The sequence below is a fragment of the Pelobates fuscus genome, chromosome 13 (genome assembly GCF_036172605.1).
Source record: "Pelobates fuscus isolate aPelFus1 chromosome 13, aPelFus1.pri, whole genome shotgun sequence".
Taxonomy (NCBI): domain Eukaryota; kingdom Metazoa; phylum Chordata; class Amphibia; order Anura; family Pelobatidae; genus Pelobates; species Pelobates fuscus.
In genome coordinates, this window is record NC_086329.1 from 89,460,535 (window position 1) to 89,476,497 (window position 15,963).

The window sequence follows — 15,963 nt, forward strand, 5'->3', positions numbered from 1 at the left end:
CAACACCAATGTTCCTCAATGGTCCGCACATTAGGCTCTCCTCATAGGTGCTTCAGTTTTTTACAGCCACTAGAGGTGGTCTTAGTCCTGCAATGTAATTATTGCAGTTTCTCAAAAAAATGATTTACATTGCAGGACTACATGGGATTGGGACACTACACCCAAACAACTTCAATGAGATGAAGCAGTCTGGTGATTATAGTGTCCCTTTAAATTGTTTATAGCAAATCAGATATGACTTATCAGACAGTATAAAAGTTGAGCTTTTCAAACACAAGTAAATGATACAAAAACGTAACACTTGGAGGGTTTTATATGAAACTGCATCAGCACAAACGTGGCAGCTATGTTACAGCTGTTCAGGCTATGTTCAAAGGTACACCGTGGTAATAAACAACATCACTGTCACTTTAACTTCCTTTAATTAACACTTTGAGTGCCAGAGCAGAGGAGGTACGTGTTCTAAAGCTACAGGCTAATCAGTAACGAGATTAATTATGTCTGCAGACTAAGTTACTACCATTCCTCAATGCTGGTTGCTCTCAAAAGTACAGAATGTTGAAGCTTAATTCTTTTGAGATGAGAAGTAGTTACAGAGTCAGGAGCTAGGAGGCAGGAATGTAAAATTTGGGGAGGGAGTTGGCTGATTGTCTGTTGGGTGCGGCTCTAAACTCTTCAAATTACATCTCTTCCAGCTCTGAGCAAATACCTCACTTTCTTCTATAGCCCCAGTCTGTGTGACACTACCTACCTACCTGCCCCACCATGGTAAGTCTTTGTCCTGGGTAGAAGCAGCCATTGCCTGATTCTCACTGTCCTGTATTATTTATGTCACAGATTACAGAGTTTACTCCTGTAAGGGTGTTCTCACCTGTTCGCTGTGTGGGGGTGCAGGGGTGCAGTTAAATGAAAGAAGGGGTGGGGTATCAAAAAGACTTGGTAAAACTTAACCTAGGGGGTATTTTTAAATGGTGACGAACTGAGATAGTAGATGTGGCCCCCTATGCCTGTTTATAACTATTCCTTTTAGACTTTGGTGTAGATGAAAGGGCCTGGGTTTAGCCTTCGGGGTTCTGCATCTTCCATCACCGAAACATGTTAACAGCCCTGTACTATATATCCTTTTAATATATTGCAGAAAGGAAATCTATGTATTTATCCCATAGGGTTCCTAAATGAACATGCTCGAATTAGGCTAACTCCTTCTGCAGCATGTGAATGCTATATACGGAGTAGCTCTTAGTGTGTTTGCCTTTTAATGAGCATTTAGAAGTGATGTTTCCAACAAAAGGTGGGGGGATCTAAAAACTATAAGTTGATGTAGCCCATATTGTTTAACTGGGTATAAAGAACAGTATCCGGTTCTTAGTGTTTTATTGTCAAGATCAAAGCTGCCTAACTTGATCCCTATAGGATCTGCAGGCACCTGAAAGCTTTAATTAACCCTTTGCGGTTCTATGTCAGAATATATCCAACAAATTTAATTTTACCTCTTGGGGTCCAGTGTCAGATTTATTTATTTTTCCTGGGGAGTACCGGCGACCCTCCGTGCCCCAAAGATGTGCAACACGCGCAGGCTAGGAGGTCCTGGTGGTGGAATGCACGCACCAATTGCGTGACGTTCCACCTGGAGATCGCGGAGCGCTGTGTGCATGCACAATGCAATCTCCAATTTGGGTTTGAATTGTTAAATTAACCCCTTAAGGACCAAACTTCTGGAATAAAAGGGAATCGTGACATGTCATGTGTCCTTAAGGGGTTAAAGTATTTCACAGAGCTATGTGTTAGGTATATGCTTTCTTCCCTGAGTATACTGGTTTCTCACCGGCACCCCTCCTGCTTCCATACCCACATACTTCTAGTACCATAGTCACTGAAACCTCCCCCATGGTGTATACAAGTCCATCTTTCCAGGCAAAATATCCTCCTTCCCACACACTCTCTACAGAAATATAGCTGGTTTAATCACTAAACTCGATTTCTAGCGAACTGAAACTGTAAAATTGAGTCTAAACCAGCCAAGTTGGAGAATTTTTCCAAATCCATTATTTTGCCCTAAATGTTTCTTTCTGCATTTTAACTCTGTGCAGTTTAGTGAATAAATCCGTTGCTGTATCTGTGGTTGGCGACCGTTTTTTTACAATCTGACGATTTTCTTTCTATTGTGAAAAACTGGGGGCCAGATGACCCCTTTAGTTAGAGGCCTAGTACATAATGAGCTCTCTATACCTATTAACCCTCTGATCTATCGACTGACCACCTTACGTTACAATATCACACCGCAGACTTGGTTAGAATTGTCCTCTCTGGCCTTGGTACATATCTATTGCTATGTTGGTGGTTCTGTTATTTTTTGTGTATGTGTCAGCTTCCTGTGACTAATTCCTGTTCTGTCTTTGTTGTATGACGAGGCATTTGCATTAAAATAGATTCCACAAACTGTATTTATTAAACCTGGGTTGGTCAAATGGTAAATGCCCAAGCTGTTTTAAAACTACAAAGCTCACAATACTCTTTTGCCCTAGTGGTGGTAAAGCATCATGGGAGTTGTAATTTTTTGCTTTTTTTCTTACCCACCAGCCCAATATTAAACTGTACTGTATTCTAACATGCCTCTGTACCCCTGCACCAGAGCAGGAAAAAAAACAAATTTCTCTAAATCAAATCAACCGGAAAAAGAGGTTGGGTCAGGCATGCAACCACTGCATGCCAGATGGCTGAGTAAGCCTGGTTATGTACATAGTTCAGGCCCACTGAGGCATTCTGTTCAAAAAATGGCTTTGGCTTCATTCCTTTTATATTTCACAAGGCCTTGTGATTTAAGGCAGGGATTTGGATAAACCCCAGTTAACCCGCTGACATGATTCTCCCTCAGGGAACATGGAGATTTGGGGCAGGTCCAGTGTTACCTCCTATTTGGCCGTTGGGAGGAATAAGGAAGACTGTACAGTGTTCATTGTCTGTAAACTCAAAGGTGTGTCAGACTTCTACATGTTCTGCCTGTTTCATTACTTTGGGCAAGCAATAGCTTTGATATCCATTTTATTGTGTGTGTGTGTGTGTGTATACCCCCGCCAGCCCGTGCAAATTAAAATATAGCACATTTTAGACTTGCAGCAACTCCTCTTTAAATGTCTTGAGATTTACCTACAAACAGCCTTTCCTTATTTTATTTTTTTTTTATTGTTTTTTCTGGAAAAGGTTATGTATCGAACATTTGCACAGCTGAAAATGTGTAAATGGATTTGTCTGTTAGGCCTTGGTAAAAGCAGGGCAGTTTCTTGCATTGTTAAATGCTTTTTGTTAAAGGGGATCCATTGTGTGATCAGTTCATGATGTGGATCCCACCCAAGATTCGCCTCTTGTCATTGCCCAGGAAATGTCTGAAAATTGGCTGGTAGACCCACTCCCTCTTGTAATGTTTGCAAGACAGGCAAGTGTCTACAAGTTTGTTCCTATGTATTTAGGGCTTCTCAATGTTTCCTGAGTGATTCAGGTGTGTACAGTTGTTGCTAGGAGAGAGAAAGGAAGCATGTTTGTGTCTAAGCAAGATTGGGGAGCCCAGATAACATAACTTACTGACCTCAAGGCACTTGCCTAGACTAGTATGTTAGAAATGTATTTAAGCAGTGATATGGCCAAGCCCAGCCAGTGCTCACAATCCAGAAAGTGTATTCCTGTTGAAGCTTGAAATTAAATGGGGTGAATTTTGGCAATATCTTGATAAACGTGGAGAGATTTTGACTGGTCTATATGAGCTTGCAATTTATTTACGGTGTTTATACAGAACATAAAATGCCAGGTGTCCCCAAAATAACATGGCGGCCTATGCTGGTAAAGGTTTGCTTTTGCGGATTGTGCGAATATTGCATTTCTTCTCTGACAACCATCTCAATACACGTCTCTCAATAGCATCTACCATTGGGCAGATCTTGGTGGTCCAGACAGTCTACAGCAGTTGTTCCCAAATCTGTCCTCCTAGCCCAGCAATGGTCCAAGCCTTTTCAGTATCTACACTGGAAAGGAAATGCATAACAAATCTTCCACCATACAGAGTATTTTCCAGAAAGCAAAGAAACGAGCTGTCTGCAAAAGGGAAGTGTATCTATATATGGTGTACTAGAGTGTACCAGTCTGTCGTGTATATATCAGTTTGAGAAAGGTTAAAGGGACACTGTAGGTACACAGATCACGATATTGCCATGAATACAGCTTTGCCTTTTAAGCTCCTAATATACGGGGCTTGTGATACTCCACAATTCTAGCTTCTAACTAGTTTAACCCCTTAAGGACACATGACATGTGTGACATGTCATGATTCCCTTTTATTCCAGAAGTTTGGTCCTTAAGGGTTTAATCAGTGCACCCCTGTTGTGAATGGCATGCAGTTAGATTCACAACCGCTTTTGGAGTTGCCAGGGATGTATTCAGCGGATACATTTGTGCAGAAGAATAACTACTAATATGAGGGTTTTTGTTTTTTAAATGCAGTTTTTTTTTTTGTTTTGTTTTGTTCTTGGTACACAGGCTCATATGAACAAGACCCCTCCCACAGACATGGAACGGACCATGGAGGAGACTATCGTGATATTCAACCGTTATGCTGGAAGGGATGGAGACAAAGCCACCATGAGTTTCAAAGAGTTTGAGACCTTCATGAAATCAGAGCTTAATTCCTTCACAGCGGTGAGTGCGTCCATTCCAGTAGAAATAGCTGGTATGGTTTGTGTCGTTTTGAGACTACCATTTATTTATTTTTATTGTTAAAGGGGCACCATAGGTGCTAAAATATGTAATCTTATTGAACAGATTATACTGCTTTGTGTCCCCTGGCACTGTGCCTCCTATTCAGAATTTTAACAATAGATTTTTGATTTTTAGACCTACCATTTCATATCACTAGTGAGCGCTGTTAAGCTAAAAGTAATCAGCTGACACACTCGGCCAATCACAGCCACTCCTTGCTACTACTTTGTGATTGGTACAAATGTTACATAGGGGATTGGCTGCTGGGGACTCCTGTTTAGCATTAAAGCCGGATTAACACTGAATGGAAGTATTGCACCAGGGGACTCGAGACAGAGACTGCAGCTATAGTGCATATAATCAGGGCCGGACTGGCCCACCGGGATACCGGGAAATTTCCCGGTGGGCCGCGGCACCTGGGGGGCTGGAGAGAGACAGGGGGCCCTGCTCTCTATATTTTAATAAAATTGCGGCCTCCGGCCGCATGTCAGTGCCGCCGGGTGGCCGGTCCGGCGGCACACTCTGAGGTGATTACTCACCTTGCAGCCGGCGGCCCCATCTCCCGTGCTGACAGCTATGCTGAGATCAGTATCAGTGAGTGTGCCGGGCGGCTGCCTAACCAGTCCAGCACACTCACTGATACTGACAGCAGCATAGCTGTCAGCACAGGAGGACTGAGGGAGGGGGCGGAGCTAACTACCAAAGCTCCCTCGCGGTTCCCATAATTCCCAGCTCAGCCACATCATAGAGTAATCACTACTCTATGATGTGGCTGAGCTGGGAATTATCGGAACCGCGAGGGAGCATGGTAGTTAGCTCCGCCCCCTCCCTCAGTCCTCCTGTAACAAGGTCTGAAGGGACAAATAGAGGGGAAGGGGGGGGGGGACAAATAGAGGGGAAGGGGGGACACAGAGACTGAGGAGTAATAGAAAGACACCAGGTTGGGGAGGGGGCGGACAAAGACAGAGGGGTAATAGAGACATAGGGCAAGGGGGGACACTTAGACAGATGGGGTAATAGAGAGATAAGGGATGGGGGGGACAAAGAGAGGGGTAATAGAGAGACATAGGGGTTGGGGGCACAAAGAGAGGGGTAATAGAGACAGGAGAAGGGGGGACACAGACAGATGGGGTAATAGAGAGACACAGGAGATGGGGGTACAAAGAGACAGAGGGGTAAGAGAGAGACACAGGGAGGAGATGGGGAAGAGAAACAGGTTTGGGGGGACAAAGACATAAAGTAGGGAAGGGGAACAAAGTGACACAAGATTTGTGGGAGGCTGGGCTGGGGAAAAAGAGTGGCTGGGAGAAGAGAGGCATACAGAGTCTGGAGTTAGAAAGAGACAAACAGATGAGATTTGGAAAGGGAGAAAGAGACAAAGGGGCTGGGGCTCAGAACAACACAAAAGGGGCTGGGGGAAAGAAATACAAAGGCTGGAGAAGGGTAAAAAGAAACACACAGGGACTGGGATGAAGTAAAAGATGCACAAGGGTCGCTGTAAGAGGAAAAAAAGGAGACCATTGGAGACAAGATACACTAAATGAAGTAAAGGTAATAGACGTAAATTGATGTGATCCTGACCGTAGTGTGTGTGTGTAACATATAATTATGCCTATAATATTTACACATATAGTTATATACAGTTTCTCCGAAAATAAGACCGGGTCTTCAATTAATTTTAGTCACAAAAAACACACTAGGGCTTATTTTCAGGGTAGGGCTTATTTATTTATAGGTATGTACATTGAACCCCCCCTTTAATTAATCCACCCCCTCTAATTTAATTAATCACTGCCCCCTTTAATTAATTCACTGCCCCCTTTAATTAATTCACTGCCCCATTTAATTAATTCACTGCCCCATTTAATTAATTCACTGCCCCATTTAATTAATTCACTGCCCCCTTTAATTAATTCACTGCCCCCTTTAATTAATTCACTGCCCCCTTTAATTAATTCACTGCCCCCTTTAATTAATTCACTGCCCCCTTTAATTAATTCACTGCCCCCTTTAATTAATTCACTGCCCCCTTTAATTCAGTCCCAGACATAAAATATCTACTCACATTTTAAAGATGCCTTCCTTGCCCGCCGAGTCAGACCACTGGGTGCCTCACCGCCCGGAAATGGATCCTTCCGCTGAAGATCCGTGAAGGCAGACTGACGGCGCTGTGCGCGTCGTCATCACGTTGCGCGATGCCGCGGCCTGCAACGCTCCTCCTCCCCTCCTCCTCATAGAAGAAGGAAGTCCCGCCGGGCCGCAAAGGTGCAATGCCTAGGTCTTATTTTCGGGGTAGGGCTTATATTGCAGCCCACCCCGAAAATTCAGCTAGGGCTTATTTTCGGGGTAGGTTGTATTTTCGGGGAAACACGGTATGCATAATACACACAAATGTAATTAATATGTAATGAGCACGTATTGGCACACTATGCTGGCACGATGCATTATTGGGCTGGTATAGAATTTTTTTTCAAGGGCTGATTTTAGTTCCCAGTCCGGCCCTGCATACAATGTCACTTTAAAGTCTTTATTCATTATCCTTTGTATCAGTCATAATTCAGTTTAAAGCATAAGCTAATATAAATGATATTCATGTTTCTAGCTTTACACATCTTCCCGAATAATCCGAGTTGTAATGGTCACATTAACACAATGATTATATGGATGAGATAAAATAACGGCCATAAAAACTTTGCATGTCTGTGTGTGAACTAAAAAGGCTACTTGTTTATATATAGTTTTTTGGTTTTTTTTTGCAGTTTAAAAAAAAATAAAAAAAAAATAAAAAAATTATATATATATATATATATATATATATATATATATATATATATATATATATATATATATATATATATATATATATATATATATATATATATATATATATATATATATATATATATATATATATATATATATATATATATATATATATATTCCAATCTTATCGGTGGTCAGAAGAGATCCTCTGACCTCCTCCAACCCCCCTTCTTGTTTCCTGACTCGCCATTCCAGTGAATCTTTCTCTCCTGGTAAATCTTGTACCTCCACTAGGCTCCTGGAGTCACCCTTGCCTCACAGGATTAAACTGCTCTCTAATGGTTTAACCCTAAAGTTGCTTCAGCAGTGATATCTATCTATTCCCGCCAAGGCAGCATACGGTTTCTGAATATTCAGCTGGCCGCTCTTATCCAATCAACAGTGCCCCTGCCTGGTAGCATTCGACACTTCGTGAAATTGAAGAATTCAGAAGCCGGTTGCCATTTTGTGGGGGGAGTGGACATCGCCCCTGAAGGCAATTTTGGGGTTAAATCGTTTGAGAATGGTTCAACCCTTGAGGTAAGACTGGCACCATAACTTCCATTAGATGAAGTTGTTTTGGTGCCTGGTGTGTCCCTTTAACCACTTACGGACCACATGATGGTCTATGCCATTGTGTACGGTTTTAACGCCCAGTTACAACATACACTATCATGCAGTAAAAGTACCAGCAGGGGTTAAATCCCTGCTGGTACCAAGGAACTTCCAGTATCTTTTGATACCCAATCCCTCAACAGATCCTTGAGGTACTCCCTCCATGCTTAAATGGCATTTGGTTCAGTGGCCCAGCATTGATTGCAATGCATTGGGCATTCTATATTCAATGTTGGATATAAAGCTATCATACTGAAAATGGCCAGTAGATGGCAGCAACATACCACTCTGTTTTAGCTTCAAATTCCCTTTGCTAATATTAGGATTGATATTATCAGAGGAAAGACTTTTAGGATTGGAATTAAAGCGGCACTGTCATGCTGAACTTACCTTTCCTCAATCTCTTCCTCTTCTCCCCCTGTCTCGGGATCTGTTATTCATTTCTTCCTGTCTTCTTTAGTTTTCTTTAAAATCATAAGACAAAGTAGGGACTCTTTGTCTTATGGAGGATTCCTCCGCTTGACCAGCTCAGACCAGCGGAGGAGCAAAGTGTGCTTCATTTCCGCTGGTCCGAGCAATATTCCCATAATCCTTACCTTTCCTCTGTGTTCCTGCGATGCTTCCTGTCATTTTAGACGAAACTGCCGAATTGCGTTCTAACTGAATGAGAACAGTATGTTCGTTTGTTTTAGAACGCAATTCGGCACTTTGTTCAGATCGGAATTTCATTCGAATGCATGAAACTCCGATCCTATTCATTGCTGTGGCTGCATCTTGCAGATGCTTAGTAGATAACTCCCTAATTCCCACTGTATCAGGGAGCTATCTACTAAAAGGCTGAAAGACCTAAATTGGTCTTTCAGCCAAATTTACTAATACTAAGTAAAGATTACTTGGTATTAGTAAATAATATGCCCCTACTCGCTATACTGCGAGTAGGGGCATGTCTAGTAAGCAGTGAGCAGCCTGTGGCTGCTCACTGTAAAAACAAACAACAAAAAAACCCTATTGCCCCCCACCCCTAAACGACGGGTGGGGGCCCTAAAGTAAAATAAGTGCACACACCTTGGTGTACCTCTGGCAATGTGGGCTACTTTGGAGTGTTTTTGGAAGTGTTTTATCAGCCTCCAGACGATGAGGATCTTTTAACACTCAGCCTCCACCAGAACGCTTCAGATAGAGCGTCCAGCTGCTTTAGACTGTTAGGCGCTTCTCCCAGGGAGTCCGGGCACACACCTTAACAGGTTAATAAAATTGTGGTTTATTTTATATATTTGGGGGTTTTGTTTTTTAATTTATTTATTTTTATCAGAATCAGAAGGACCCAAAAATTCTGGAAAAAATTATGGCTTCAGTGGACGGAGGTGTGGATGGAAAGAGAGACAACCAGTTGAACTTCCAGGAGTTTTTCAATCTAATTGGTGGGATGATGGTGGCATGTCACGAAGCTTTACTCAAGGCACCCCCTTCACAAAAGGTAAACTTTAAATCTGTCTTGTCACTAAATTTCCTGTAATAAACATGGATTGTCCTATTGTAACAGCTTTTATGTATTAAAGGGACACTCTGGACACCCATACAACTGTAATACATTTGATAGTGCTGCTAGGGCCAAGCTGTATGTAAACATTTGATAAGGAAGTATTTCTGGCGTGAGGGTGTGTGGCTAAGGAGGCAGGCTTATGGTGCAGGAATTTTATTGCTCTCTTCTCTCTTGTTTTAACCCAAAGCCTTGAATTCAGCGCTGTTGAGCTGTGCCAGTCTTTCCATGGCTTTAAATCTTGAAATGGGAAGCCTCTAACCAAGCAATGCTCATTGGCTGAGTCAGCTGATGTTTTTTTTAAGCCAGTTAGTAGCTCCCTATCCACAAAAACCGCTTGAGAAAAAATACTTGCATATATCATTCTGTTTTATAAAGGAGCTTCCGACTGGTCATTTTAAAAGGTTTAATTCCCTGAAGGTAAGCCACTTGGCACCATAACTCCATTCCGATTAAGTTATAATTCTGGATATTCACTTTATTTAACATTTATAAAGGTCACTGAAATCTTATGCACCCGGGATTGGTAAGACTTGGCTCACCCCTCTTTCTGCCTCTTCCAACTGTGACAGTGAGTGAGGTTGTCCTGTCTGTCCATCTAGTGTGCATTAAAGTAGCTTGACGTGTTTTAACACTCCGGCTTACTTTTTAAATCTTACATGGCATCCTCCACATTTCCAAACTGGCCTGTCATCCTGCTCCACCTGGAACCATAATTCTGTTCCAGAGATATGTAACACAAGAATAGTGCTTTAAATCTCTCAACAGCTTTTCATGTAACTGTGAACTGACAAATCAGTTTTTCACTTTGAAATCTACACAATAATTGGGGCCAAAACTGCCAAACTGGGGAAAGGTTTCAAAGTTTGCTATGTTTTCAATTTGCCAATTTGGAATTAAAACTTGTGATGCATTTTATTTTAACTTTTTTCACTTTTTTTTTTATTTTTTTTATTTTAAATATCCTTGATTGTAAAATCTAGTCCATTATACATTAGCGGAGGACAGTGTTCCATTGGATGGTTGATAAATATTAATGGGGTTCATTCACTCAACCTTTTTGATTAAATGAACACACTGAATTTAAAATGTGAATTTAAAATGTCAAAATGACACCCTGCTGGATTAAACCCAAACTTTCTGTTTTTTTTTTTGTTTTGTTTTCTAGCAACCAGTTGCAAAAACTCCCCCTACTGATATGGAAAAGGCAATGGAACAAATAATCCGGATATTCCAACACTACGCAGGCAAGAAAGGAGACAACAGTCAAATGAACTACACAGAATTTGAGGCCTTCATGAAAGCAGAACTCAAATCTTTCACAGATGTAAGTATTTCCCTGCTTTTAACCCCTTAAGGACACATGACATGTGTAACATGTCATGATTCCCTTTTATTCCAGAAGTTTGGTCCTTAAGGGGTTAATAACAAACCTATCACTGCACACAAACTTAGTGGTTTATTGGGGATCACAGCGCCATATAGATCAGCATATAATAACCTTTCAACAGATCTAGCTGGAAATATTTGTTCCTCCCAACTTTTAACAAATGTGCAAACTTTTGTTTCCTGGCTAACCATGGCGGAATAACTTATGGGTTTTCTTCGCCATAGCTGTCAGACCAGCAATAGTTAAACAAATGACATGGGGTTGTAGGTTTGTAGTGCTTATAGTGGAGTGTTGAAGGAAGCTCAAACAACCCAGACCACAGTCTCTCTATTTCGGTCCAAAAAACTATGTATAAGATAGGAGGGAGCAGCGCTTTAAGGGATTCTCAGGTGTTGATAAATATGAAATGAGAGAAAAGTAAAACAGAAATATAGTGCAGTATCTCTGCTACAAATGTGGAAAAACACTTGGTGTGAGTTGAAGTATGAAGGGAACCTCCTCTCTAGGTATGTCTTTCTTCTTTTATAGTTGGCAGGCAGTTTTCATATTTTGAATAAAATACTTTTTATTTTAGTCTCTGCTACTATGTGTAGCATGGTACTGCCAGGGGGAGAGCTCTTTCCAAAGGAATTCTGGTTCCTGTCTGGTCGAGAATTACTAGTTCAATTTGCTGTCTAGCAAAGCAGCCGCATTGTGGGGTTTATATTAAGGAATTTACCTAATGCAGTGTATTGAGTTGGCATATGCCTGATTCTCTCCTCTAAACAATGGCCAGGCTGTGGGATTGTGGAGAGATTGGAGGAGTGAGATTGCCCTCCCTGTGATCCTCTGTACCCCATGGCACTCAAAGGGGTTAAATAACCATTGAATTCATTCCCCTTATTCCAGCGCTGCGTTTGCTCTACTCAGGCTCCCTTTCCACCACCTCCAATGTCAGCACTGAGGGGTAGCCTAATGTGCTGCACACACATAAGGCCTCCCTCCCCCCTATTAGGGATTTGAAGACTCTGGATGTCATGCAAAGCGTAAGGAAGTGGCTGTCTGGTAGCCACTAAAGGATAAAATGGGGAGTTAAGACAAGAGGTAGCATGGGTAATTTGGAGGTGCCTGTAGAGAGATTTAAATAATTGACGATACTGGTAACAATTAAACGTAATGAAGAGATGACTGTTTTGTGGGGGGGGGGTTTGTTTGCTTTTTGCGGTTTCCTTTTTCTGAACTATACATGTACTGTAACCCTGCCATGAAAAATGGCTAACGAAAGAAAAATTACAGCAAGCATGATCTAAAATATATGTCCACTAGGTGGTGCATTGTAAGCACAGAAGATTTTAATGTTGTCCTATTGATGCTGCACTGTCTCCTATTTCATTAATAAAATGTTTCCAAACAATTTAACTGTGAATTCAGACCCCCAACCCCCTTGGACAGAATACTTTCCCTTATGCCATGCCAACAGTGTGCAATCAGACTGAGAAGCATCCGATTTGGAGTGCAGCGATTTTGCAATGCATGCGCAGTAGCTCATCAGTGATTATCTGAGAGGCATTGGTTTGGACCAGGGATCCTTGGAATGGACTTACAGTGGGAATAAGTGGGGGAACTGAAGACTTAAAAAAAAAAAAAAAAAAAAAGAGCCCTTGAGCACTGTATTTGTTAGTGTTCCTTTAATCATAGCATGTTTGGCAAGATAGTGATGGGTAGTCTTGGTAAATAGCGGTAAGGGGTCTAGTAGCAAAACTTGGTGCAATAAAATATATATCTATATTTGTTTACCTCCTAGAACCAGAAGGACCCAAACATTATCCGCAAACTCCTGGAATCGGTAGATGGAACTGTGGATGGGAAATGTAACAAAGAGCTTGACTTCCAGGAGTTTATGAATCTCATTGGCGGAATGATGGTGGCTTGTCACGATTCTTTTATTGCGCATATGAAGAGGGTCTAAAAAAATCAGCTATATTTTTTTTTTTTTGATGCAAAGGGGAAAATGTACAATGTTTTTCAATAAAATGTAATTTGTAATGACACTTATTTTTTTTTATTGTCTATTTTTGATATCCTGTATTGATGGCAATCTCAAATTATTTAATCTCTTCCGAAACATAACTAGAAGTTACCACTAGCCAAAACCTTTTTAGTGTATAAGCTGGATAGAGTTTTGTGAACAAGATAAAGTTAGAATTCGAAGTGAACTTTAAATGTCAAGGTCAAAGTAGCTGAACTAGACCATTGTCTTGTTCTGGCTATATTGACCTTAAATGTGGAATTCAAAGTGAATTCTAACTTTATAAAATAATCCTGTATATTTTATCTGTGGCTATCTGCCTACCCCCAGACACCATGAATTGGGAGGCCACAGAGGCTGGATTAACGCTCAGTGAAACCTGGCAGTTTCTCTGAAACTGCTTTGTTTTCAGCTGCAGGGCTAAAACTAGAGGGACCTGGCAAGGGTCACTGCCAAAAAACACCCCAATATGTGTTCAGCACCATCTCCTGAGTACAGTGATACCATCAATGCATAGGAGTGTTGGGTTCTCTGGGGCTAAAAGACCTTATTTGGAGGGTGCGCATTCCAGTTTTCCAATCTGGACTTTCCTCAGGATCATAGACACACACACAGAGCATTAAAAAAATACATTTTATAGCCAAATAGTTGGAAGAAAAAGTTTGGGTTCTCTCCTACTGCTGCACAATGATGCCCTATTTATGTTAGTGGGCTGGTGAGAAACTGAGATGAGGGGGGGTGGACACTGAACAAACTGAATTGAGAGGTGTGCCTAACATTGCACTCTTACATTTTTATAGTAATTTTATGATTTGATTTTTGTAAGGCCCCACACTGTATCATGTGCAACATGGCATATACAACACACTCATAATTCTACTGTAATAACTCAATGTTGGGTGCATACAAAATTTTATTACACAAACCACAGCAGTGCAAATATGTTGGTGCCTTTATCGTGTACGTAAAAATATCATCGTAAATACACGAAGTGGACCCGAGGATCTTGCAATCAAGTGATGACATGATTCTAGAACTGTAAAGGTAAATCTTGATCCATGATTTTCTACGTTGATTATATATTGAAAGAGTCACTCTTATGAACTTACAGCTGAGCAATAAAACAGAAGAACTTGTCCCAGGAGCTTACTGTCTAGTAATATAATGGAAGATCCTGTCAAATTTACAATCCAATAATCTAGTGCAGGGGTAGTCAACCTTTTTATACCTACTACCCACTTTTGTATCTTTGTTGATAATAACTTCCTTATCGCCCACCAGTGCCGCAGTAACAAGTTTTATAGCATAAGTGCAAATTGTTATTTTTGAGTGTCTCGAGTGCATAGGGTCTATGCTGTGTGTAGGTGGGTGAGATGTGAACATCTATCTTAATGTCTTACCCTCCCTTTTTCTTACCTTTTACCAGGGAGGGGGACATAATGCTGCAAGCCCTGGTGGTCCAGTGGTGGCATGTTCAATTTAGCCTGCAACGCCTTCGGCTGCAGGCCCAGCACTGTATGGGAGCTTTGTCATGGTAATGCATAGCAACGCTCCGACCAGTCTGCTCGTGGGAGGAACACAAAGCCTCCCAGGTCCATCGCTCCCTCTGCTAGAACGAAGTGCCCAGCTGCTTAATGTGTCCCATTTTATCTTTGATGATCTCACCAGCCCGAGAGGGCTTACAGCAAGGCTGGCTCTGTATGGGCAGGCAGGGAAAATTAAAGGATCTCCCCTGCCGGCCTTGGTCCACGGACATCAAGGTCCACTGAGCATTTTCTGCAGAACTCACCACCTCCCACCTGAAATCCCAAATCGCCCACTAGGCGGTAGGGATCAGGTTGACTACCCCTGATTTAGTGGGAAAACATCCTTAAAGACTTACAGTTTACTACTATAATGGAAAATGGTGTACTGAAGCCCTTGCCATAGAGTGATATAATCAGAGACTGATAAACAGAGCTTGCAGTCAATAAAAAATCAAGCATAAAAAACCCCAAAACACTGAAATTCCTGTAAAACAAGTGTGTGTATATATATGTATATATATATATTAAAGTAAGAATAGTTGGCATGCCGAGTGAATTATGTAAATTTTAAAGCCAAAATGGCCTAACTTAGAAATAAGTCTCCAAGACCGCTATGGATCCATGGCACTTTGGAGTCTTCCTTTAACCCCCTTAAGTGTGACATGTCATGATTCCCTTTTATTCCAGAATTTTGGTCCTTAAGGGGTTAAAGCCAAACACCATAACAGTTTGCTGGAGAGGTGTACCACTTATAACCTAAAGTCTGCCAGGTGCCACACTCCACTACCTGACTGCTGACCAGTCTCCACCCCCCCTATTACCTCCAACAAAAACATGAGATCAGAATTATGGATAAGGGCAGTGGCCACAACTTCATTAAGGTTACAACTCTTTAACGGACCAGCATTCCATCCAACTATCAGCAGTTGGGGTAACTTCCCCCAACAGACAGATCCCACTTCCTTGTCCAGAGTTTGTATCAGGCTGCCTACCGCCATCAGCCCTCGGCAGGCTGCGACTTCACTTTCCTTTTCGCCGACCACTGCGATGTCGACCGAGACTGGCTCAATCGGTCGGCATCGCACCGCCAGCGCCATTTCCACCCCAGACTGTATTCCGAAGGTAAAAATGTCCAGACCAATCCCTGTCAGGTGGACTCCATCTCTCCTCATTAAGTCCACATTGTCGCTCTCGAGGTCCATGTGACGAACCATTATGCCACCCAGCTGTCGCACAAACCTAGAGACCGTCATTTTCAACTTTCACCGCCTCAGCCCGAAACCCAGAGCGTGCGTCAAAGCCCGCCAACAAGGGCGTGGAACGATTTTTGACCAGA

At 41.9% G+C, this 15,963-nt stretch overlaps 1 protein-coding gene across 2 annotated transcripts; it reads left to right on the top strand.

Annotated features, from left to right (window-relative positions):
• Positions 1-667: 667 nt before the first annotated feature.
• LOC134583209 (uncharacterized) lies at positions 668-13,123 on the top strand. Of its 2 annotated transcripts, none has more exons than XM_063440052.1 (5): positions 668-768; positions 4,528-4,686; positions 9,482-9,640; positions 10,872-11,030; positions 12,877-13,123. In XM_063440052.1, exons 1-5 carry the CDS (start codon positions 766-768, stop codon positions 13,039-13,041), a joined length of 645 nt encoding a protein of 214 aa, XP_063296122.1. In that variant the 5' UTR covers positions 668-765; the 3' UTR covers positions 13,042-13,123. The 2 variants fall into 2 exon arrangements, with proteins under 2 accessions (XP_063296122.1, XP_063296121.1); XM_063440051.1 differs by having other exon boundaries at positions 670-768; positions 9,476-9,640.
• Positions 13,124-15,963: the final 2,840 nt, after the last annotated feature.

Coding starts and splice junctions, on each gene's coding strand:
- LOC134583209 (XM_063440051.1), top strand. Junction 9,641..10,871: donor AGGCACCCCCTTCACAAAAG/GTAAACTTTAAA, acceptor TTTGTTTTCTAG/CAACCAGTTGCAAAAACTCC. Junction 11,031..12,876: donor AACTCAAATCTTTCACAGAT/GTAAGTATTTCC, acceptor TTTACCTCCTAG/AACCAGAAGGACCCAAACAT.